General features: G+C 38.4%; 1 protein-coding gene across 4 annotated transcripts in view; it reads left to right on the top strand.

The window, feature by feature from the left end:
• Positions 1-25526, top strand: part of IARS1 (isoleucyl-tRNA synthetase 1) — an 81621-nt gene extending 56095 nt beyond the window's left edge. For all 4 annotated transcript variants that reach the window (XM_082620210.1, XM_082620209.1, XM_082620208.1 and 1 more), the window contains exons 26-34: positions 519-693; positions 3229-3341; positions 5355-5450; positions 6277-6453; positions 7224-7329; positions 14769-14894; positions 16840-16983; positions 17708-17860; positions 25012-25526. In XM_082620210.1, the coding sequence (XP_082476336.1) occupies positions 519-693; positions 3229-3341; positions 5355-5450; positions 6277-6453; positions 7224-7329; positions 14769-14894; positions 16840-16983; positions 17708-17860; positions 25012-25094 (1173 nt within the window). In that variant the 3' untranslated portion in view covers positions 25095-25526. The remainder of the gene's footprint in view (positions 1-518; positions 694-3228; positions 3342-5354; positions 5451-6276; positions 6454-7223; positions 7330-14768; positions 14895-16839; positions 16984-17707; positions 17861-25011) is intronic.
• Positions 25527-26050: the final 524 nt, after the last annotated feature.

Below are 26050 nucleotides of genomic sequence, written 5' to 3'. Positions count from 1 at the left end.
CTCAACTTGATTGATCTGGACAGGATTTTTTCATACCATACAATTATTTATTAGTATTATTTATAGAGCTCTGCAGCCATCACCACAGTTCTGTAGCATTTTCATCATCCCAAAAAGAAACCCAGTAGCCATTTAGCATTCATGCACCATTTTCCCCTCAATATCCCACCATCCTCTGGCAAACACAAATCTATTTTCTATCTCTGGGTGTGCCCACTCTGGACATTTTCTATAAATGGAATCATACAATATGTGGTCTTGTGTGTCTGGCTTCTGTGACTTAGCACTAAGGGTCATTCATGTTATAGCATGTATGCATGCTCCATTCCTTTATATTGCTAAATAATAGTCCATTATATGGATATACCACATTTTGTTTATTCATTCACAATTGATCAACATTTGGGTTATTTCCACTTTTTGGTTGTTGTGAATAATGTTGCTATGAATGTTCGTGTGCAAGTTTTTGTGGACATGTTTTCATTTCTTTTTTATTTCACCTTGCCTACCAAATATAGGAATTGAATGTTAGAAAAGTTACATTATCTACAGATAAAAACAAGTATGGCATTCGCCTAAGGGCAGAACCAGATCACATGGTCCTGGGGAAGCGTCTGAAGGGAGCCTTCAAGATGGTGATGACATCCATCAAGCAGCTGAGCAGTGAGGAGCTAGAGCAGTTCCAGGAGAGTGGTGGGTATCTGTTTTATTGGGGGCACCGTTTGTGTCCTCAACCTGATGGGTGTCTCATACTTAGGCTCTCATACTTAGGCTCCTCTTTGATTTCTACTGTCACAGCCTTTTCTTAAATAAGAACTTTTTTTTCTGTTCATAAAAATATTTATTATGAATAATTCTGATAATTTAGAAAAAAGTAAATAAAGTAAAGAGAATAAAAATGACCCATAACCGATCACCCATCCATTTAATGTAGATTGAGTGCCTACTGTCTGGTATTTGTTGTGTTAGGTGCTGGGGTGCTATTAAAATTCTGATTTATATAATTACAGCTTTACAAAATGGAAATCACATTATAATTTAAATTTCACATTTTTCACTCATATATTTTTACATTTTATGTTATTTTATTTTTATTTATATTTTTAGGCTGCATTTTCCCTTTACATTATAAACATTTCTGTGTGTTATTAGTCTTTAAAATGCTGTTTCAGTAAGTGCTGAAAATATTTTCCTTCCTGTGGATACCGGATAGTGTCTTTAACCAGTCTCTTATTGTTGGTGCTTTAGGTTGTTTCCATTCTTTTAATAGTACAACTAATATTTCAGTGAATATTTTCACATATAAGTGTTTTGTGGAATTGATTCCTTTTGGCTAGATTTCTAGATAGAAATTACTGAGTCAGAGGGGTGGACCTTACGTTACCATTGAACTCAATAAATGCTAATGTGGGCCTAGAAAAATCTACCCTAATGAGAGAGCAGAATCCCCTGAGATTCACCAGCCAGTGGTATAGAGTGTTACTGTTATCAGATGTTGCTTGTAGAGAAAAAGATGGTGACTTTTTAGAGGTGCCAGAATGAAGACTAGAAGATATTCAAAAGAAAAGAGTTATGTTTTAATTTTAATTCAAAATTTAAATTTAGGGGCTTCCCTGGTGGCGCAGTGGTTGAGAGTCCACCTGCCGATGCAGGGGACACGGGTTCATGCCCCGGTCCGCGAAGATCCCACATGCCGTGGAGTGGCTGGGCCCGTGAGCCATGGCCTGCGCGTCCGGAGCCTGTGCTCCACAACGGGAGAGGCCACAACAGTGAGAGGCCCGCATACCGCAAAAAAAAAAAAAATTTAAATTTAAATTTTAAAATACTTAAGTATTTTTAGAGAAAGGGGTTTAGCATTGAGGTTTGGGGCTTCTTGCGAAGGAGGACTGGGCCAGAACTTACAATAGTTTCTCTAAAATATCTAGAATACGTATGTTGGTCTCAATTGAGTAAGACTGGAGTCATTCATTCAGCAAATATTTTTTAAGGCCCTTCTGTTTGGTTGGCACTGGGAACTTAGAGTTAACTAAGGCAGACATTGTCCTTACCCTCATGGTGCTAGCAGACACTAAAGATTTATGGACATAATCATAGTTTTGATAAGTACACTGAAGGAAATCTTTAGGGAGCTTTTCCGGGTGCCCAGGAGTTCTCAGCTCTGCCATGATTCAAATCATATGTGGTCTAATTATGGCCACTTGACATCCTGTAGCAATCCTAGGGCATGAGTTGTTTGATTGTTAGGGTTCCCTCTGAAGTTGAAAACCATAAGCATGGAAGTGTCATGAGGAAAGATTTAAAGATTCAGAAATCAGATGGGTAGTTATGGAAATTGGGGAAATGCCCTAAGATTCCCCAAATTTTTAGGTAAAATTTATAAAACATAGGAGGCTAGCAACTAAAAGTTGAGTCAGTACTAATTTCACTTGATTTGTTAAATTAACAAAATTAAAGGATCAGCCTTTAAGTCACAAATCTTAAGTTGTTTCACCAGTTAGCCAAAATATTAAAAATTCCTCAAATAAACCTTATTTGAAATGGAAAGCCTACAGTTTCTAAGCTATAGTTTCTGAATGGACTGTTCTGCATTGATGGAAAGCAAAATAGTTTTCAGAATGCAGTGACATAAAGTGAAAATGACAGCCAGTTGCTCAAAGACCAAGAAGATCATTTGTGAGTTACCATAGTAGGCTTTCCTGATGATGGGAACTGCCATCCTTAGCTGTTTATACATTCTGCCTACCATGAATAGGCGTGATGCTCAGAACTTCACACTGTCTACCTTTTTTCACCCTCACTGCACTCTGATAGGCAGATAACAGAACACCGGGGTCCTGCAACCAATGAGTGGTGGGCCTAAGTCCAGTTTGACTCTACAGACTGTGCTTTCTTCATTATAGCATGCTTTCTCCATCATAAACATGCTTGCTCATGTTTATGGTGGAGATTCGTTGCCTTCTGGCACGTCTTTGGACCTGGGAGCTTATATGCAACAGTAAATATCAGTGGTGATTTAAGTGTCCTCAAGATAGCATGGTGCAGTCTACAGAAAGTTTGTCTCATCCTTGACCTGAACAATGACATGAGTCCAGAGGACATGATCTCTTGAAGACTGTGTAGCTTGATTATATGAAGGTTTTATTAAAGAGTGGCAAAATATATTGGTAGCAGGGCAGCTTGAGGAGTGGAGTACTGATTGAGTAACAGTGGCAGTTGTTTCCCCAATAGGGACCATTGTTGTGGAAGGCCATGAATTGCATGAAGAAGATATCCGCCTCATGTACACCTTTGATCAGGCAACAGGTGGAACGACACAGTTTGAAGCACACTCAGATGCTCAGGTATTTTTCTGTTCCCTAGAATATTTCTTTACCAAAAAATAAGAACATAAGAGAAGAAAACATTTACCTGTGCCTCTCCTGACAGTATTGGCAGCTTGTCTCAGGGTAAAATAAACCAGTTATTTATTTTAGATTGGCCTTATTAAACTCCTCTATTATAACTTCTTGACATATGCATTTCTTTAATGAATACATAAATAGATATTTTGTGACTTTATGCATGCAGTTGTCCTAAGTGTTGGGTCATACAAGAATGAGTAAGATGTAATCCCACCCTTCAAGGAATGAGTCTGTCATGGAGATAGAAAAGTAAGTCAATTCTTATTACTGTACTTGATAAGTTATCCAGTAGAAATAAGTGCTCCTATTTGAAGTCTGGGGTAGCAGTGGGGGTGGTTAGAGAGCACCCCTTGAAGAGGATGTACAAGCAGTTTTGCATTCTGGGGTCTGTGTTTTTTTTGTTGTAATGGATCACAGCGTCTCTCTTCACTCTTGACCAGACTTCTCCAGGCAGATAGGTTGTAAGGTCTCCATTGTGAGAGTGAGGGACCTGCTGGAGTCCCTCTGTGCTTAATATGCCACATACAGGGGAAGATGCCTCGTATGAGGCAAGCCAACCTCCTCCAGCCTTTACACAGGGTTTTTTTTTTTTTTTTTTTTTTTTTTGGCATGCCATGTGGCTTATGGGATCTTAATTCCCCAACCAGGGATTGAACCCAGATCCCCAGGAGTGAAAGCACCGAGTCCTAACCACTGGACCACCAGGGAATTCCCATACACAGAGCCTTAAATATGATGTAGACAGAACTCCATGTGGGCAGACAGTGGTAAGGAGCCAAAGGTGAGGAAACTAGGAAAGAAGGAATTGGGGCCAGGGAAAGAGATTTGTAAACAGTGAGAGGGTGCAGTCCTTTCTGATTACAGCCAAATGAGAGAGTCCTGAAGTCGTCTATACTTAAGGAAGTGTTGTTTGTGATGCTTCTGAGTTTCTTGACATGATTTGTGTATTGTGGGCCATGGTTGCCGTGCCATGACACATTATCCAATTCCAGTTTGTCTCCTGTGCCTTCATGAAGTGGAGCAAGTTTGTTAACTTCTCTGATTGAGTGTCCTCAAAAATGTAAATGGGGATGATGCCTAATTTATATGTATATTCCCCTCTATAATAGAAGTGACACTGTCATTATTACCACATCATCGACAGCCTTTATGACCAGTGAGGTAAAAAAGTAGTTAAAGTTGACAAGAAGGTGGCAATTTAAACTAAACCATATAAAAAAGTATGGTGTGGGCTTCCCTGGTGGCGCAGTGGTTGAGAGTCCACCTGCCTATGCAGAGGACATGGGTTCGTGCCCCGGTCCAGGAGGATCCCACATGCTGTGGAGCAGCTAGGCCCGTGAGCCATGGCCGCTGAGCCTGCGCGTCTGGAGCCTGTGCTCCGCAACGGGAGAGGCCACAACAGTGAGAGGTCTGCGTACCGCAAAAAAAAAAAAAAAAAAGAAAAAGTTTGGTGGCCCATTGTAGAAACTGTGTCTTGAATCACACCAACAAACCAAAGAATAGAGTCATGGTTAAAGAAAACAACAGAGATGGCGGCTTTGAGCTCTTCAGTGCACTTGTTTGTGGTGGATCCATTGTGAAAAGTTGTGCTGCTGTAACAGCTTCATGACTGGTGATATTATTTATTAGAAGACTTGATATTATTCCTTAGATAGACAAAAAGCAGAGTTACATGAGAGACTCTCTTGAAAGTCGGTCTCAGACATCTCCTATGAGCAGCACCCTACAGAAGAAAAATGAAAAGTCTCACCTTTCTCCAGAGATGAAGGAATAGCTGTTTACAAAGGAGGACCAAAACGTAAAGAAACCACGTTAATTTTGTGTTTAGCTCAGGTGTGTGACTAAATAGTGCTACATTATAGACTTCTGAGAATTTAAACACCATTTTGCTGAGTTTGAAAGAACTGTTTTTCTATATTTGATTGTCATGGTGTACACCGTTCATTCCTACAGGCTTTGGTTCTCTTAGACGTCACCCCTGACCAGTCAATGGTGGATGAAGGAGTGGCTCGGGAAGTCATCAATCGTATCCAGAAACTTCGAAAAAAGGTCAGCTTGTCAGATTAAGAACAAGCTACTGTTTTGAAGTTTTGTTTTGGTTTTTTGTTTGGTATTTGTTTTGGTTTTGGGGGAGGAGAGGAGAGGCAGGTAATATAAACCATAGTAATTCATTAATGATGATTAGTCACTGATCTGTGGTCCATTCAGATTGTACTGTTTAGGAGAGGTAGGCCACTTCCTTTCTCTCCTTGTTCACTCCCAAGCTGGATGTGGCTTTTTTGTTTCTCTGCTCAGAAGTTTTCAGCTAACATGTGCTCCTTGTCCTCCTTTTTCAGTTCTTTAGGGCTTCGACAAAGCCATCTTCTGAATAGATAGTCTTCCTGACTGGCACATAAGGTCATCAGAGCTGACAGCAAATGTCTCTAAGGAAGGGCAGAGATGCAGTCAGTGTGGAAGGACTCCTAGCTCAGGAAGAGATTGTTGGATCTGGACAGAGTGAGGTGGTTCTTCCTCATTAGTTGGGAGCCAGGACAGGTGTACAGAACATATTGCCTGCCCCTACTGGGTGAGAGAGCCAGGGAGCTTCTGTCCCAAGGAGGGCTCCCACAAGTCCTCCTCCTCTGGCCAGTTTTCTGAGACCTCTAGTTCAGGGTCTGAGGTGGCCACTCCAGCAGATAATGGGATACTTGTAACCTCTGTCTCAGTTCAGAGCTTTATGAGTTGTTACTTGATCACTGCTTTTTTCAGAGAATTGGTCAGGATACTGTACCCTTCCATAATGATTCAGTGTGGGATCATCAGTCCTGCTTAACAGCGCCTTACATTTCAATTGACAAATGTGCTTCCCTTTTAAATTTTCTCTATGTGCTTTCAGTGCAATCTGGTTCCAACTGATGAAATAACAGTTTATTATAAAGCAAAATCTGAAGGAAAGTATCTGAATAATGTTATCGAAAGCCACACAGAGTTCATATTTGCCACCATAAAGTCTCCTTTAAAACCATATCCAGTTCCTACATCAGATGAAATCCTTATTCAAGAAAAAATGCAGGTGAGTTCTGAGTTCTGTTAAACATTAAGAGATTTAGGATTAGATTTTATGTTAAGTTTATGTAGTTATATCTCGATGTTCTGTCCCCCGGTAGCAATTAGTATAGTACTCAGTCCTGAAGTATTGCTCTGGAGAATAGTGAGTAGAGTCCAGAAGAGAAAAAAAGGAAATTAGAGCTGTTCTCTTTGGGAAGGTAACTAGGATATACGTAAGAATTGCCAGGTTAGATGTCTGTATGGTGCTGTTTTATCTAAAACTATAAAAGTCAGTATTGTGGATTCTGGTGCTTACTGTTAAACATAAAGAGCAATTGACTTGAAAAGCAGTTTACTTTTATGGTAGTAGGTTATTACATAAAAATACAATTTCACTTCCTGTTCGTACATTTTAGATGTAACTCTGAAAATCTGACCAAGACATGAAAGGTATTGGTCAATAATTCAGAAGTATATCTGATAAAAATTCTTTTCTATATCAGTTAGTCATTTATTCAGTCATATGTTCCTTGCCCTGTTCTACTTTGTATGGGACAAATGGAATAGAAAAGCAGGACCTGAATGTGACTGTCTTTTCAGTGGCACAAGTTACAAGATGGTTTCATTTTCTATTTTGCATGTTTTCTAAGGAACAAGGAAAAAAGAGGGGAAAAATTGTAGCTCTTCATTGTTTTAGTGTTGAGATTGAATATGCTCTCAGAATTGTATAGAGCTCTTATTCGACACTGTGGTCAGATGCTACAGGTAGCCGGTCACATATTCTCATGTGCTTAGTTAAAAGGGTCTGACCTGGAAATTACACTCACCAGAGGATCTTCCATGCCTGGTCCTGCTTGTGCATATGTCAATCTTAACATTTGTACAGATGGCAGTGAGCAAGGTAAGAGTGAACTCCATTGTTTGTATTTTATTTTTTAATTAAGCCTATGAATGTGTTTAAGGCTATTACAAGAGAATTGGTAAAATTGGATAACTTTTTCTTTCTAATTGTCATCAAAATGAATCCACAAAAGTGATTGAACTAGCACTTCTAGAAAGATGGAGTAGACATACTTTTCCCTATTCCTCCCACAAAGTACAGCTAAACATCCCAGACATGATATATAAAAACAAGCATAAGAAGACTCTTAATGGTGGAGGGAAGAAGGCAGACCAAATAGGGATCTTGGGAACAAGTAAGAAAACAGTGGAGAGTTCCCTGGTTTTTCTTTTTGCTTCATATATCCCAGGCTTGGAGCTGAAGAAGCTGGCAATCTGGAAATGCCAATGGGCATGGACGTAAATATCCCAACAAAATCCTGCTCTCTGCAGGTGGGACCAGGAGAGTGGCAACCTAGCAAGACAGAAAAACTTCCAGACAGTAACTGCTCTACTCTACCCAAGCAAGACAAAAGAAACTAGGCTCTACTACCATTCACACCAGCAAAAGCCAAGTGAGGAGCCTAGACCTTTGCCAGGCTGAGGGCCCTCAAGCCCTCACTGCCATGGTGGTGTCAGAGAAGACCAAGCAGTGAGCTGGGACTTTCATCCTACCTGGGTGATAACGAGCTCTTTTGCCCAGTAGTGTCATTGTAGACCACGGGGAGAGCCTAAACTTCTGTCCCCATCAGGCAATAACAAGGCATCTCTTCTCCTCACCACTGCCCAGCAGTAGTGAGGCCACATATCCCACCACCCTGTCAAGATGTCAGTGAAGGCCACATGGGGAGCAGTAAGGAGGCATTCCTAATCTTTGTGGCCAGGGGAGGTGTTAGTGGATGTCTAGAGGAGAGCAGGAACTCCTTTCTTGCATCACCTTACCCCTCACCACCACCACCCCACCCCCCACCCCAGAAGTAACAAGGAGTCCTGACCTCAGTGTCAATGCAAGCTAAATAGCAAACCCGGACTTCTCTCACTAATCAGTGATGAAGTAGTGTTCCCTTTCCCTCGCCAGTGTAATGTCAAACAAAGTCAACTAAAATAGAGGCTGTAAATAAGAACCGGAGTCTCATAATGCCTAACGTGTCCAGGTTTTAATTGAAAATTACTCATTATACCAAGAACTGGGAGATCTTAAACTGAATGAAAAAAGTCAATCAGTACATAGGAACAGCAAGATGAGAGAAATGTTGACATTATCTGACAGAATGTAAAGCAGCCATAACAAAAATGCTTCACAGAGCAATTACAAACACAATAGAAACAAGTGAAAAATAGCCTCGGTAAACAAGTAAAAGATATAAAGAATAGAATTAAAATATTAGAACTGGTAAATACAATAATTAAAATACAAAAACTCAGTGGATGGGCTCAACAACAGAATAGAAGAGATAGGAAAGAATCCATAAACAGGAAGAAATAATAATAGAAATTACCCATTCTGAATAGCAGAGTTAAAAACAAAAAAGCTGAAAAAAATGAACAGAGCCTGAAGGATCTGTGGGATAATAACAAAAGTTTAACATTCTTGTCACTGCATTCTGGAAGGAGGAGAAGATAGGTCAGGACTGAAAAAGTATTCAAAGAAATAATGTCTGAAAACTTCCTAAATTTGGCAAAACACATAAACCTAAAGATTCAAGAAGCTAAGAAAACACCATACAGGTTAAATCCAAAAGAATTCGCATCAGACATAACATAGTAAAACTTCTGAAAACTTAAGGCAAAGAAAACATCTTGAAAGCAGTGACAGAGATGTTGCAATACCTAACTTCTAGGGGAAAAACAATTTGAATCATACTGGATTTCTCATCAGAAATCAGTAGAGGTCAGAAGATGAAAGGACAACATTTCTCAAATGCTAAAAGATGAGTATTGTCAACCCACAATTTTATATCAAGCAAAAATATCTTTCAAGGTAAAAGGATAATCAAGACATTCTCAAATGAAGGAAAACTAAAAGAATTTGTTACTAGCAAGACTTACTCTAAAAGAATAGCTAGAGGAAATTCTTAAAACAGAAAATGATAAAAGAGGAAATCTAGGGACATCAGAACAGAGGGAAAAAAATGGAAAGAGTCAAAATATAGATAAATTCAACAGACTTTTCTTCTTGAATTTTTAAAATTATGTTTGATGGTTGCAACAAAAACTAAAACCTCTAAATGCATATGCAAGGAATATTCAAGATAGTTATAAATAGGGAAGAGCAAAGGGATGTAAAGGGAGTTAAGATTTCTACACTTATCTCAGACTGGTAAAATGTCAACACCAGTGGTTATGTATATATAGTGTACCAACTAATGCAACCACTATAAAAGCCTACACTAAAAGATACATACAAAAACACTAAACAAATAAAAATGGAATTCTAGAATATGTTCAAGTATCCCACAGGAAGCCTGGAAAAAGAAAGTAGAACAAATACGAAGCAGAAAATAAAATGGAAGCCTTAAACTTAACATCAGTAATTATAAATGTAAATGGTGTAAATACATCAATTAATAGAGATTGGCAGAGTCATAAAAACACATTACCCAGCTTTTTGCTGTGTACAAGAAAGTTCTTAAGTATAACAAAATAGGTAGGTTGAGAGTAAAAGGCTAGAATAGGATATACCATGCAAGCATTACTCAAAGAGAGCAGGGTGTCTATGTTCATTTCAGTGAGTACACTTTATAGCAAAGAAAATTACCAATGATATTAAATAATGATATAATGTCAACCCAAAGGAAAATATAATGATCCTAAATGTATATATACGTAACAACAGAGCTGCTTAAATACATAAAACAAAAACTGTTAGAGCTTGAACGAGAACAGAAAAATCCGTAATTATAGTTTGAGAGAACAGTTAGATAGAAAATCAGAATCTAATCAGTATTTATGGAACACCCACCCCACCTAACAGCAGCAGACTACACATACTATTCAAGTTCCCATTTACCAAGGTATATTATAGCCTAGGCCATAAAATAAACCTTATCAGATTAAAGAGTTGAAATGAGTATGTTCTCTTACCACAATGAAATCAAACTATAAATCAATAACAGAAAGGTAAAAGCAAAATCTTAACACATTTGAAAGCTAAAAAACATACTTCTAAATAATCCTTGATCAGGTAAAAAGTGTTAAGGAAAAACAAATGCATAAAACTCAATGAAAAGGAAAATACAGTATCAAAATTTGTGGATTACAGCTAATTTGTATCTCTGAAGACTAACATTAGAAAAGAAGAAAGTTTCGATCAATAATCTAAGTTCCAACCTCAAGAATCTAAAAAACAAAGTAAGCAGAAAGAAGGAAAATAAAAATAAGAGCAGAAATCAAAGCAATTGAAAATAGAACAATAAAGATAATAAAACAAAAAATGTGGTTCTTTGAAAAAATTAATAAAATCAATAAACCTCTAGTGAGACTGACATAGAACCAAAGAAAACACTAATTACCAATATCAAGAATAAAATAGTAAAAGTTTACTGTACATCAAAAAAAAGAAAAAAGAATAGGACATCAATACAGACTGCAGAAATCAAAAAGATAAGCAAATACTGTGAATAACTCTCTACACATAAATTTGACAACTTGGATGAAATGAACCAGTTTCTCAAAAAGCACAAACTGCCTCAACTCACTCATATGAAATAGATAATTTCATTAGCCCTATAGCTATTAAGGAGATTGAATTCATAATTTAAAAACTCCCTAGAAACTTTGATTGTAAATTTGATTTTCTAGTTGAGTTTAATGCCATCACTCATGGTGTTGCACAATACAGATGTCCATCAAAAAGGGACATAGACATATTCATAAGGTCGGTTCCTCATACCAGTTAAAAGTAATGAAATGTATCTCTATGTATAAATTTTTCTATATTTAAAAAACATTTTCAATGAAAAAACAAGTTTCACAATTAAATATACAATAGTGAGCATTCATGTAAATTTTAAAAATACATCATCACACATTGTTTATAAACATATAGAATTATGAAATATGAGAACATGGACTTGAAAAACAAAGTTCATAATAAGTCTTGGGCAAGGGAGGAAGGGAAACTGAGGCAAAAGGTAAAAGATATGGCAATTTTTAAAATGTAATGAAACTCTCAAGAAATCTCCAGATCCAAATGGTTTTGCTAGATAATTCAACCAGACTTTAAAAGAATAAACACCAGTTCTACACAGATCTTCCAGAAAATAGAAGAGGAAGGAACACTCCCTAACTCACTTTATTTCCATAATAAAGTATTGACACCAAAACCAGATACAAACAATACCAAAAAAAGAAAACTACAAATATCTCTCATGCATATAAATGTACAATTCTTACCAAAAAATCATGAAATTGAATAAAGCAGTATATACAAAGAATTATGTATCATGACAGGTGAGGTTTAGTCCAACATTACAAGGCTTGTTCAGTATTCAAAAACCAATCAGTATAATCTACCATATTAACAGATTAAAAGCTTATAAGACTATACCAGTTAGAAAAAGCATTTGACAAAATTCAGTGTTCATTCATGATAAAAAAAAAACTATCAGAAAAATAGGGAGAGGAACTTCATCAACTTGATATTCAGCATTGCATTAGAGCTTCTTGCCAGTAGAATGAGGCAAGAAAAGAAAAAGAAAAGAAAAGGCATGCAGATCAGAAGGGAAGCAATAAAACTGTTTCTATTTAAAGGTGACATGATTGTCTACATAGAAAATTGCAAGGAATCTACAGACTGAGATGTATACTGGGACCCCTCTGTTGCTTTGCCCACCAGCACCGTTACCAGCTATTCCCAGGATGTTTGTATATCCATTTGGACCTGTGATGATACCTCGGGCAATACGTGGTCCTCTACACTGCTGCACAAGTTCAGTGATGTGTGGCATGTGAGCTGATCCATCACTGCCAACATTCTGCCTGTCTTAGGTGGAGACAGGTGGTCCTGTGGAAGGAATTAGTCGCAGGAGCAGAGGATGTGCATAAGAAATGTCAACAGGGCCAGGGTTTTTTGTCAGCTTTAGTCACAGAAGGCCAGCAGAATGAGCAGTGACAAAACAGATGGGGCCTAGCTCCCCCATCTGCTGACTTCAATACTGCTTTCTGGACCAACTGACCAAACAACTAGGAAGAGCTCATAACTCCAACAAGATTATTTTCCCAGGATTGATTTCAAATGCAACCACAATTTATCATCTGCATCAACATGATGTGATATGGTTTATAATTTACTGTCTGACTGAAAGCATTCATGTTATGAGGAAAAAACTACAAATGATCTTTATATTATTTTAAAGTATTTTGGCTAGTTTTATATACCATTTGGGTTTAAGCTTTAATTGGGAGGGTTTGTTTCCAAAGTAACTGAATAAAATCTATTACTTTTGTGTGTGTGTGTGTGTTATGCGGGCCTCTCACTGTTGTGGCCTCTCCCGTTGCGGAGCACAGGCTCCGGACGCGCAGGCTCAGCGGCCATGGCTCACGGGCCCAGCTGCTCTGCGGCACGTGGGATCTTCCCAGACCGGGGCACGAACCCATGTCCCCTGCATCGGCAGGCGGACTCTCAACCACTGCGCCACCAGGGAAGCCCTATAAAATCTATTACTTTAAAAAAAAATCATATTGCTTATAAAAAGAAGAAAAAGGTTTTCATCAAATTCACAGGATATAAGATAAACATACAAAAATTAATTTTTATATTCTAGCAATGAACATATGGAGAATGAAATTTAAAATGTAATACCAGTTACAATTGCTCAAAAAAAGAGATACTTCGGTATAAATCTAATAAAACAGGTACAGGACTTTTATGTCAAAAACTACAAAATAATGATGAAAAAATCAAAGATCAAAATAAATGGAGAGGGACTTCCCTGGTGGCACAGTGGTTAAGAATCTGCCTGCCAATGCAGGGGACATGGGCTCAAGCCCTGGTCTGGGAAGATCTCACATGCCGCGGAGCAACTAAACCCATGCGCCACAACTACTGAGCCTGCACTCTAGAGCCCACGTGCCAGAACTACTGAAGCCCACGTGCCTAGAGCCCGTGCTCCACAACAAGAGAAGCCACCACAATGAGAAGCCCACGCACTGCAACGAAGAGTAGCGCCCGCTCGCCACAACTAGAGAAAGCCTGCGTACAGCGAGGACCCAACGCAGCCATAAATAAATAAATAAATACATAAACAAACAAACAAATAAATAAATAATATAAATAAATAAATAAATGGAGAGACATGCCATAATCATGGGTTGGAAAATTCAATATAATAAACGTGTCAGTTCTCCCCCAGTTAATATATAAGTTTAACTCAGTCCTGTCAAATCTCAGCAATATTTTGTTGTAGATATAGCCAAATTTTCTTGAAGGAGAAAAAAATAAAATAGTTAAAACACTTTTGAAAAATAAGAATATAGTGGGAGAAATTACCCTACCCAACTTCAAGACTTATCTGGAGACTTGTGTGGCATGAGCATTGAATAGACACAAAAATCATTGTCACAGATACAGAATACAGAAGTAGACTCACAATAGACCACAAAATGTGGCCAGATGATTTTTGAGAAAGGAGCAAAAGCAACTTAATTCAGTAGTCGTCGTTATATGGTACTAGGCAGTTAGATATCCACATGCAAAAAAAATGTCCTAGACCTAACTCTTACACCTTCTACAAAAACTAACTTAAAATGGATCACAGACTTGCTCCCCTGGTGGCTCAGTGGTTAAGAATCTGCCTGCTAATGCAGGGGACATAGGTTCGAGCCCTGGTCCAGGAAGATCCCACATGCCGCAGAGCAGCTAAGCCCACGCACCACAACTACTGAAGCCATCGTGCCTAGAGCGTGTTCTGCAACAAGAGAAGCCACCTCAGTAAGAAGCCTGCATACCGCAACGAAGAGTAACCCCCACTCCCACAACTAGAGAAAGCCCGCGCACAGCAACGAAGACCCAACACAGTCAGAAATAAATAAATAAAATAAATAAATTTATTTTTTTAAAAACATAAAACATTTAGGAAAAAACCAATTTTTAGAATTCAGGCTTAGGCAGAGAGTTTTTAAGACTTTATACCAAAAGTCCAATCCATAAAAAGAAAAACTGATAAATAGAACTTCTTCAAAATTTTAAATTCCGCTTTGTGAAAGATCCTGTGAAAAGGATGGAAAAACAAGCTACAGCCTAGGAGATCTTTGCAAACTGCATATCCAACAAAGGATGTATCTAGAATATATGAAGAAGTCTCAAAACTCATCAGTTTCTTTTAGATCTAATTAGAAAGTGGGAAAAGACGTGAATAGGCATTTACCAAAGAAAATATACAAATGATGTGTTCCCCTTGACTTTTTATTCAAATTTAACTTTTTTTTTCTTCAGTTTCACTTATATTTTTGGCTTTTTAGGTGGAGTACTACTTCTGGAAAATCCAAAAGGAGATAATAGGTTGGACCTTCTAAAGCTGAAGAGTGTTGTTACTAGCATTTTTGGTGTAAAAAATAGAGAGCTGGCTGTCTTCCATGGTGAAACAGGTATGTAGAAAGTCAAAAGATATTCATCTGTGTCCTTTGACACGAGATTGATCATTGAGGATCTTAACTTGGTAACATAACCTTTGCCTTTTTCCTGACTCTGAGTCAGGGCCAGCCTCTACAGTAGTGTCGGCATGCACGTGTCTCTTTATGCTTTCTTTGTGTGATATGGCTGAAAGAACACTGGACTTACTAGGAGATGAAGGTTCTAATCCTACCCTTTACTGTTAGCCATGTGATACATTCTAGGCTTCAGAGACTTCCCTGTTGTGTTTTAACTTTATTAAACATAGTATCTGCGTCTTGCTAAATCCAGATTCTCAATGAGACAAGCTTAAATAAAATTTTAAAGAATTATAAGTCCATTTCCTCCCACTGTCATGGGTTGAATTGTGACATCACCACCAAATCCCCCACCTCTACCCCAAGATGTGTTGAAGTCCTTATGTTTACCCCCAGTACCATCTAATGTGACCTTCTTTGGAAATAGGTCCATTGCAGATATAATTAGTTAAGGTAATAGGGTGGAGTAGGGTGGGCACTACTCCAGTATGACTGGTGTCCTTATAAGAAGAGGGCCATGTGAAGACATAAACAGGGGGAAGGCTATGTGGTGAAGAAAGCAGAAATTGGAATTAGGCAAACCTGCAAGCCAAGAGACACCAAAGATTGCTGGGAACCTCCAGAAGCTAGGAAGAGGAAAAGAAGGATTCCCTTACAGGCTTCAGAGGGAGCATGGCCCTACTGACACCTTGATTTTGGACTTCTCACCTACAGAGACTGTGAGACAATAAATTTCTGTTGTTTTAAGCCGTCCCACCCACCGCACCCCACCCCACCCCACCCCACCTCCCTCCCCAGTTTGTGATTCTTACAGCAGACAAAGGAAACTAGTACACTCACTTAACAAACCTGAATGTTCATTTTCAGAAACTTTTAAATATCAGTAGCTTAAAAGAAGAAATCTAAATGGCCAATAAATAAAGGGAAAACTGCTGAACCTCAATAGGAAAAACCACAATGAGGTACTATCACATGCAACCGAATTGGCAAAAACTAGAAAAATTTCACAATATCAGATGTCAGGGATATTATGTAATAGGATCTGTCATTCCCTGTTGGATTGTAAATTGATAGAAGCACTGTGGACAGCCATTTGCTGTTTTATCTGTTAAGGGCTGGATAAGGGAAGCAAACATGATGTGGGGAAACTGAGGAAGTTAAGGTCTGGAAGACAGATGGTTCACTGGGGGCTCTGAGAAAAATCTGTCACCAGGATCCACCAAGGGGAGCTGGTAAGTAAGTCAGTGGACAGCTTGGATCTCTATCTCAAGTCACTGTAGAATAAGAAGCAAGGACATACTGGAACTCACATCTGCCTAGCTCACTGTCCCCTCTGACCCAGCAGATGGCAGCCTGTGAAAGCTGAGTAATGCCTGAGCCCCACCTTAACCTTTAGTGGCATAGTGGCTGTAACTAATCTTCTGCCCTAAGCAATGTTCAATTGTATATAAATGAAATTACACTATGTGTGTTCTGTGTGTCTTGCTCTTTTCCACATATGTTCATTAGTCAGCTTATCTTCTGATCATAATTATCTTTTTTTAATATAAGCCGCCTTTTCATGGTAAAGTTTAGGATTCTGATATAGGAGGAAATTTTAAGAGGAGCTATAATATGGAGGAAAAATACTAAAAGGGGAAAAAACAATTTGCCTTATAAGTTATGAATATTATGCTATTTTGCAACATTAAGATTTCCTACTATTTGCATGTCATTAAAGCCTGATTTTATAGAAAAGACAGTATCCTTTGATAAATAGAAATAAAGTGGAAAGCATCACTGTAAAGCTACATGATAGTTTAATAATTAAATAGGAAAAAGTGAATGACTTCAGCTCTGAACTTTCCCCCTGAAAGAATGATTTTTTTGTTGTTATTTTTAGAAATAAAAAACCAAACCAACTTACTGAGTCTTAGTGGAAAAACACTTTGTGTGGCTGCAGGATCAACTCCCCCTGTGGTCAACAGTCCTAGTACTCTTCTCTGTCAATATATCAACCTACAGCTCTTGAATGCAGACCCACAAGGTGCGTGCCTCCCCCAGCTGTGAACACCCTCAGCAGGCAGGTGTGTTAGATGTTAAGATTTCCTTTAATGTTCAATCTCTCTGATTTATATGGATTTTTTAAGTCAGCTTCAACTTAGTAATTTAAAATGTAGACTCCAGCACTTCTTTGGGGAATACTCACAGCTTGTTTCTTTTGGTATATTTATGTAGAAACACCCCTCCATCTGACATGGTCAGGAAATGAGGTAAATTGGTTAGGTAAAAATTACAGCTAAATGAAGCTGAACTGTTTAAATGTCAGAACATTGTAGTCTTAGATTTTGCCTTCTTTTTTTTCTTGGAAAATGTTCTGAGAACTGTTGTACATATCCATGCCTTAATCAACAGACTAGATCGATACTTATTTTTCCTTGATATTTTGGGGTCCTCATTGTGCACATTTATTACTGTCTTCAGGCTCTTCATTTGACTGTTTACTGAATATCTCTTCCCTAAACTACTGGGCTTTTATACTAGTTGTTTTTTCTTCTTCCCTTTCTCTTTTCCCCCTGTGAAATATTTAAGACTGTTTCTGCAGACTGTACAGTTAATCCCACTCTTGCTCTTGTACCCACTGCTGGCTTTCAAAGCCTTCAGCTCTACCCATTAGAACTGTCTACTCACTACCTCCATTAGGGATCCACTAGCTAGAGGGTGAACTCTCAGGATTTAATCCATTTTGGTTTTTTTTTTTTTTTCTGTAGAGTGTTTAATGGGAACAGTAGGCACTCTCCTGCTTGAAAATCCACTTGGGCAGAATGGGCTGACCCACCAAGGTCTTCTGTATGAAACAGCCAAGGTGTTTGGCCTTCGGAGCAGGAAGCTAAAACTGTTTTTGAATGAGGCTCAAACAGAAGGTGAGGAGATTATAGAACGTGCTAATTGTTTTTCATTTTTGTTTTTATTTTATTGAAAATACTGTGATGCCATCAATTATATGTGTAAGAGATAGTACTGTTGTTATACTTTTTTTCTTTTTTTGCTCTTTCTCCAGAAATTTGCCAAACTATAAATGTTAAGATAATAATAATTAAAAGGATGATATGTATAAAGTAGATAATAAGGAAGAAAATAATTCAAAGGATGATTACTTTTTGCTTTGGAAATAATCTAAAAATTATATTGGTATATTAAAATACATGCTTCTAGGTAAATTAGCTTATCTGCTGATCCTAAAATTGTCCTCTTCCCCGAGAATCAAAATGATCACTGTATTTTAAAAGAACAGCTTGAAGGAAACATAACTGACATTGTACTTCCTCCTTTACAACTTATAAAGCATACCTTTTCTCGGTGAGCTGCATAAAACTGTGAAGAGCTAGGTCATTAGTTGACATATTCTCCATTCCATAATTCAGAAAACAGAGAGTCAGGATAAGGCACGGGCCAGTGTCTTCGAGGACATGTTTTCTCTTTCTCCCACTTATATCATCCACTTCGGTGATTGCAGCTTCTGTGGCTGTTCTGACAACTTCTCTATGACATTGTAGCCCTCCCCCGAGTTCTGTTCTATATGTGATTCCCTGTCACACACGGGTGTTCATTTTAGTGCTGCTACCACTGGAATCATTTCCTCAAACAGCTTCCCCTGATGGGATCTGGGTTGGGTTTTTCTGTTTATAGCCATCCTTCTTGTCATCCCAACTCAAAACCTTTTACCATTTCAGCCTTTTATTTATTCAGCTGTACAGCCTGGGATTTATTGGACTTTCTGAGTCAAGATTTGTGTCTCCTAGCACTGGTGGAAAATTGCTAGGCATTATCTTTTCCAAAGGTAGTCTTTTGATTTTCTGCAGTTTGAACATGCTGTACCTGGGTATAAAGTTTTTGGTATAATGCATTATTCATTTCTGTTACAGAGTTTTGATTTCTAGCATTTCCTTTTAATTCTTAGAATTTCCATCTTTCTGCTTACATTACCCATCTGTTCTTGCATATTGTCCACCGTTTCTGTTAGTGTCCTTAACATTAATCCCAGTTATTTTCAATTCCCCATCTGATAATTTCAAAATCTCTGCCATATCTGAGTCTGGTTGTGTTGCTTGCTTCGTCTCTTCCTATTGTGTTTTTTCCTTTTTAGAATGCCTTGTAGTATTTGGTCGATAGCAGTACATGATGTACTGGGGAAAAGGAACTGAGGTAAATAGGCCTTTATTGTAAGGTTTTATGTTTATCTGGCTAGGAGTTAGGCTGTGTTTATTGTTTACTGTTGCTGTAGGTTCCAGAGGCTCAAATCTCCTTCTGTTGTCTTACGGTTTCCCTAGAGATTCCTTTTTAAATATGGTCAGAGCTTTGCCCATTCTTTCAGCTATAATGCCCTATTATCCTACAGGAGCCCATATGATGTTGTAGTAAAGTATGGGGGGAGGAGAAGTGGAGGAAGTGTTCTATAATTTTATGATTAGTTCTCAGTCTTTAGTAAGCCTGTGCCTCTGGGCTGTGACCCTCCCAGGTGTTACTCAGCTTTAAAATTTTTCCTCTTTAGGTAAGAAAGGAAGGTAAAGGGAGCTAGAGGTGGGAATTTCCCTTTCCCCGGGTCAGTTAGGCTTTGGTTAAAAAGAAAAAAACATAGTTACTGATAAGGAAGAACTTCTGCCATTTTACTGGGAATTTTTTTCTAGAAACCTTGTACCTTTTTTCTCCTCATTTCCTCCATTACTGCCACCTTTTGTGTTCAGTTCATTTTTTGCAGTTTACTGTTTTCTTTTTTTACTTCCTCTTGTGTCTGTGTGTTTTTTAAGATCTTAGTGTTTACCATGGGGATTACAATTAACATCCTAAATTTATAACAATTTAACTTGAATTGATACCAGTTTGACTTTAATAACATACAAAAACTCTGCTTCTATACAGCTCTGCCCGTTTAGATTCTTGTCAGAAATTATATCTTCATAATTATGTTCCCCAAAACATAAGTGCTTAACTGTGTTTTATGTATTTACTTTTAAATCATGTAGAAAACAAAAAGTGGAGTTAAAAATAAAAAATGTAACAACAATATGGCTTTGACTTACTGTCTAGCATCCTTTCATTTCATCCTGAAGGATCCCTTTAGCATTTCTTGGAGGGCAGTTCTAGCAGTAATGAACTCCCTCAACTTTCTGTTTACTTGGGAATGTCTTCATTGCTCCTTAATTTGTGAAGAAAAATTAAGAAGAAAAAAATCTGTTTTGCAAAATGGAGAATTCTTTGTTGATAGTTTTTTCTTTCAGCACTTTAAATATGTTGTCCCACTGCCTTCTGGCTCTCATGGTTTCTGATTAGAAATTAATCTTTTAATCTTATTGAGTAGCCTGGTATTTTGCTTCTCTCTTGCTGCAATCAAGATTTGGTCATTATTTCTTCAAATATTCTTTATATTCTTTTCTTCCTGAAATTCCCACAGTGTGTATGTTGTTCCACTTGGCCTGTGTCTCAGACGCCCCTTAGGCTCTGTCCACTTTTCTTCATTCTCTTTTCTTTCTTCTCCTTCAGACTGGATGATTTCAAATGTCCTATCTTCGAGTTCACTGTTTGTTCTGTGTGCTAAATTATGCTGTTAAGCTTCTCTAGTGACTTCTTAATTTCAGTTATTGTACTTTTCAGCTCCAGAATTTCTGTTTAGTTCCTTTTATAATTTCTCTGTTGATATTCCCATTTTGTTGATACATTGTTTTCTTGGTTTGTTCTTTGTATGCGGTTTCCATTGACCTTTCCATTAGTCAGTTATTTTCCATTTAAGACAGTTGATTTAGAGTCTGTCTAATAAGTCCAAGTATCTGCGCTCCCTCAGGGACAGATTGTGTTAATTATTTTTTCCTGTGAATGGGCGATACTTTCCTATATCTTTGTATGCTTGTAATTTTTTTTTTCTCTTTGAAAACTGGATATTTGAATTTGGTGACTCTGGAAATCAGGTTCTCTTCCCCAGGGTTTGCTGTGTTTGATGATTGAAGGCTACAGTCTGTTTGTTTATGACTTTTCCAAACTATTTTTACAAAGACTGTATTCCTGGTTGTATGTAGTCCCTGAAGTCTCTGTTCCTTTAGCTTATGTTCAGCTATTATTTTGACAGAGATTTCCTTGACCTCCAGGAACTAAAAGTTTAAAAACAAAATACCTACCTCTCCCAGTCTTTAAAGATTGGCTCTGTTCTGGTCCACTCCTTCAGCTCAGCCAGGCCTCAGGCTTCTCTTCCTGTTTTCACTGAGCCCTGAAGATCAGCCACATTTGGCCAAAAAAGCTTTTTACCTTTATCAGAATCAAATGCTTAGGGTCTTCTCAGGTCTTTCTGTGTATGCATACTGCCCTGGGCATGAATGTGGCTTTCTAAATTATTCAGCGTACAGAGGCACTTTTTAATGCTCTCATTGCCCAAACTTTTCCTCCCAGGCCTTAAGCAATCTATTGCCTGTCTCATCCATAATCTTTTGCCCCAGGCAGCCGTGGGTTTTTTGTTTGCCTTTGGTTTTCATGCAGTGCCCACCGTTTTTCCACCCTGAGTGAGTTCCAAGTAGGCAAAACAGAGACAAGCACCTTATTTATGTAAGCCCTTCAAGTAGCTCCCAGACAGGTTAGAACAAGCGCAGTACTTTTGCTCTGTTCCTCCTGGAACTAGGAACCAGGGTCCCACACTGGAAACATGGGCTACTGTCTTCAAGCTCACCACCAAGCTAGAAAGGAGCTGGTAAAGCACAAGTAAAAACACAGATCTTTCCTGCCATTTTCAAGTTGCCTTTTCTTTGATTCAACATTCACTTGGTTGCTGTAAACGTTTGATTGCTTTCTAGAGTTCTGACCAAGTTGATTCTGGCTGGCTGTTTTGTGATATTGATGTCCACTTTAAAGGAACATTTCTTTAATTCTTTGGGGACACTGTCTACCCTGGCCCACTTTAAACTCAATTATTTTGGGCCACAGAGAGTGTTTAGAAAGTTCTGGCCCCAGTCATGCAAGGGGCCAGAATTCTCATGGGAACATGTTCTGTCTACCTCTCCCCAAACCAAGGCTAAGTGGGGCAAGTCTCTATATTGGTTTACTGTGACTGGTGCAATAAATTACCAAAAACTGGGTGGCCTGAGACAATAGAAATGTATTCTCTCACGGATCTGGAGGCCAGAAGTCTGAAATCAGGGTGTCAGCAGGACTGTATTCTCTAGGGGAGAATTTGTTCTTTGCCTCTTCCAGCTACTGGTGGTGGTTCCGGGCATCCTTGTGGCTACATCACTTTGATCTCTGCCTCATTGCCACCTCTTCTGTCTGTTTCTCCTTCTTCCAAAAAAGGTCACAGTCACAGTTTTCAGGAATTAAAGCATGGTCATGTCTTTTGGAAGGCCATTATTAAACCCATAACGTTCTCTTAACTGTTTTTTCTCTGTGGTGAAGGATCTTTTTGAAATTTACCCTTTTTCCATGGGCTCCTTATTTGAGGTTTCAGTTTTTTGAGGGGGGTTTCAGTGGACTCCCCAGTTTGTGTAGACCCTAGGATTTTTCTTCTCTCACTTTCATAGCCTATTAGTGCCAAATCTTTAAGCCTCCAGGCCCACCAGAAAATCTTAATGTTCAGCTACCTCTTGGGATTCATGACATTCTGGGCTCTGTGGATTTCTCTCATTTTCTTCCCTTGCTCAGCTATTTTTTTTTAATTTAAAAAAAATTTTTTTAATTAATGTTTTATATTATACTTTGACATTTTCTGCTACATTATTAAAAGCAAAAGCCTTCTTTTCCACTTGCATTTCTCTCTTTAATGAAGCACAATTATTTTGCTTGAGATTTATTTTCAATAACTCTCCTTTGTCTCTTCACCCCTCACTAGTTTTAGGGCCTCATCATCTAATGAGACAGCCTGTCTGCAGGCTGTATTCTTCCACCAAGATTGTCTTCATGCACATTCCTCCCTTGATGATGTTCCCCTGCTCGGATCCCCCAAGGCTCACCATTATCTAATGCTTCAGAATCTTTATCTTGACACATAAAATCCTTCCTGTTCTGGTCCTTATCTGTCTTTCCAGTTATGTCCATGAAGCTTTCATTCTATCAGAAGGCTTTTTTCACTCTCCTTCCAACACACTTGGCTCTTTCATGATGGTTTGGTAGTCAGCATCAACAAGTAGGAGTAGCTTCCTGTTTTGATAACCTTGTGTGAAACTTCAAAGACATTCTTAACTTCTTTTTCTTAGCCCTCAAATCCATTGGTCACCAAGTGCATTTGAGCAGTGAAAATGAAGTGTCATCATTTTTACTTGTTCTATGCAAGTGTAGGTACCTGGTTGAAACTGATCAAGGATAGAATCACATCCATGTGAATTAGATATTAGTACTACTACCTATGATTCACAAACCAGATCTTACCTATAATGTCTTACTACCTTCTTTTTGCTCTTAAAGGTTGACTGGGCAAGTTTAGTAGGTGAAAGCTTGAAAGTTAACCTATTCACCCAAGATTATCAAGAAACCTGGTATTCTTTCCAATCCAGTATCTTTTCCCAATCTGACATCTCTTGCCTCATTTTCATTGTATTCTTTCTCTCAAGATTATCTTTCATAAAATATTAATAATTTGGTAAATTAGAAGGATCTCATAAGGCTTACAGTTTTAGAAACTCATTGATGCCTTCTTGCTTGTTCCACTAGATTCTAAATATCTTCTCCAGCTCCTGTAGTTATCTATTAAGGAGGCAGCTTTTGAGAGTATTTTTTCTTATCCAGGGTTCCTGTTAGGACAGGAGCCATTTTTAGAGAAAGTTGGTCCTTCCCTTTGAACTCAGATCTGGCTAGACGCAAAATGCCCCACAGTAGGCAGAGAACTTTTAAAAATTTTCTCCTTCCTTCCTTCCTTCTTCCCTCTTCCTTTCCTTTCTCTTTCCTTCCTCCCTCCCTCCCTTCCTTCCTTCCTTTCCCTTCTTCTTCTCCCACCACTGCCCCGCTTTTTTCTGAGCTTTAATGTATTTAGTGTGTTTTGATCTATAGTATTTGTGTTATACTTTTGGATGCTCAGGTTTTTTTTTTATCTTTAGCTGTATTGGCTCCTGTATTTTTTGACCTGAGCCTTTAGTCTTTGATGAATTCTTGCTTTCTGACATTGCAAGCTGTCCTAGGTTTATCATGTATACTCTTTCTTCCCCAAACATGGAAGTTTTTCCTGTTACAGGGTGTTAATATTTAGGAGCCACAAATCTGAGCTGCTTGCTTAGCATTGCTTCTAGGCCTTTTCTGAAGACATAGGAAATATTGTTCGTGTGGGAGTGTGGGGACATCTTGGGCAGTACTCAGAGTTAGTTAGGTTAAGGGCACAGTCCTCCAGAAGTCTGCCCACAACTTCTAACCCCAAGTATAAGGAGTTAGGCACCAACTACAGGCTCAGACAAAAGAGTTCACACAAGACCATTTTCACTTCTGGCACCAACTGCAAGTTCAGACAGTTTCCAAAAATCACCCTCAGGTCTGATAATTTGCTAGCAGGATTCACAGAACTTGTGGAAGCTATTGTACTCATGACTACATTTATTATAGGGAAAGGATAAAAACTAGAACCAGGCAAAGAGAAGAGATGCACAGGGCCAAATCTGGGATGGGGTCCAAATATGTAACTTCAGATTATCTCTCTGCAAGGAGTCATGGACAGTGTTACCTCCTAGCCTCAATACATGACAGTAGTACGTACAGTGTGTTACCAACCAGGGAAGCTCACCTGAGCCTTGGTGTCTAGAGTTTGTATTGAGGCTTCATTACATACGTATGATTGCTCGTACAGTTGGTCTTTCTGGTGTAGACAGCTCCACCCTGAGTCATCTCATTAGCATAAACCATCAGGTGCGTTCAGGGGCCTACAATAAATAACAAAAGATGCTCCTGTCACTCAGGAAATCCCAGGGTTTCAGAAGTGCCCCCAGTAGCTGGGACAAAGTTTAGGTTTCTCTTAAGGTGAGGCCGAATTTCTTACTACCCAGGCAGTTAACATTTTTTTAATATTCATCCAGAATAGGTAGAAAAATGATTTCTTTAAAACTTCTTCTTTCCATTCTAGAAATTACAGAAGAAATCCCCATGAAGACTTTGAACACGAAGACCGTGTATGTTTCTGTATTACCGACTACAGCAGACTTCTAACATTCAGCTCTCTGTGTCGTTCAGTCAACCTTTCCCTGGCATATACCTCTTCTCCCCTCCCCCCAACCCCGGACACATACACGGACACAGACATAGTGATATTTCCTTCAGGTGCATGTATAATATACTGCTTTTGGTCTAAAATTGAAATGGAATTGATCAAGTGACTTGAGACTTCACAGTAATAGTCACACTTAACCGTAAACACCTATGTAGTCATGTTGAGGAAAAGTTACAGTGTTACCTCAGCACTACAGAGTATATTTCTATACTTGAATTTTTAAGTATAGAACATAGTAGTTGTTTAAATGGTATACCGTGTGTGTGTGTGTGTGTATGTGCGTGCACGTGTATATATATATCTCTGTATTTGTCCATATATATATATCATTCTGTGGCCTTTTAAAACTTATTTGAAATCTCTTGAAGGAATGGACAGTGTTATATATTTTTGCTACCTGGATTTTCCTGGGTAATTTGATGGAATATTTTTAGTAAATCAGAACAATAGACTTTCTCACAGGTAATAAACATGTTAGAAGTAATTCATTCTCCCATAGTTCAGTGAAACTTGGAATTTGCAATCTTTAAAGAACACAAAAACTTAATAGTGACTTCCATATTAAGACACTAGACTAAATATCTAATTACACTTCTTCCCAAAATCCTGTGTCAAAGAAGCAGATGCCAAGAGAAAATTAGATGTGCAAGAATTTATTGGGGGAAGCATACATGAAAGATAAAGGAGAGAGAGTAAAGGCAAAGGTAGAGAGAGCCTTCAGGCAGAAATAACCTGACTTTGGACCCATGCCTTGCAAGAGGGTTCCCTTTTCTCCACACCCTCTCCAGCATTTATTGTTTGTAGATTTTTTGATGATGGCCATTCTAACCACTGTGAGGTGATACCTCATTGTGGTTTTGATTTGCATTTCTTTAATTAGTGATGTTGAGCATCC

The sequence above is a fragment of the Mesoplodon mirus genome, assembly GCF_964341445.2.
Source record: "Mesoplodon mirus genome assembly, chromosome: 1".
NCBI classification, from domain to species: Eukaryota; Metazoa; Chordata; class Mammalia; order Artiodactyla; family Ziphiidae; genus Mesoplodon; species Mesoplodon mirus.
The sequence above is the reverse complement of the archived record's forward strand: the minus strand, read 5'-3'. Positions and strand labels throughout refer to the sequence as shown.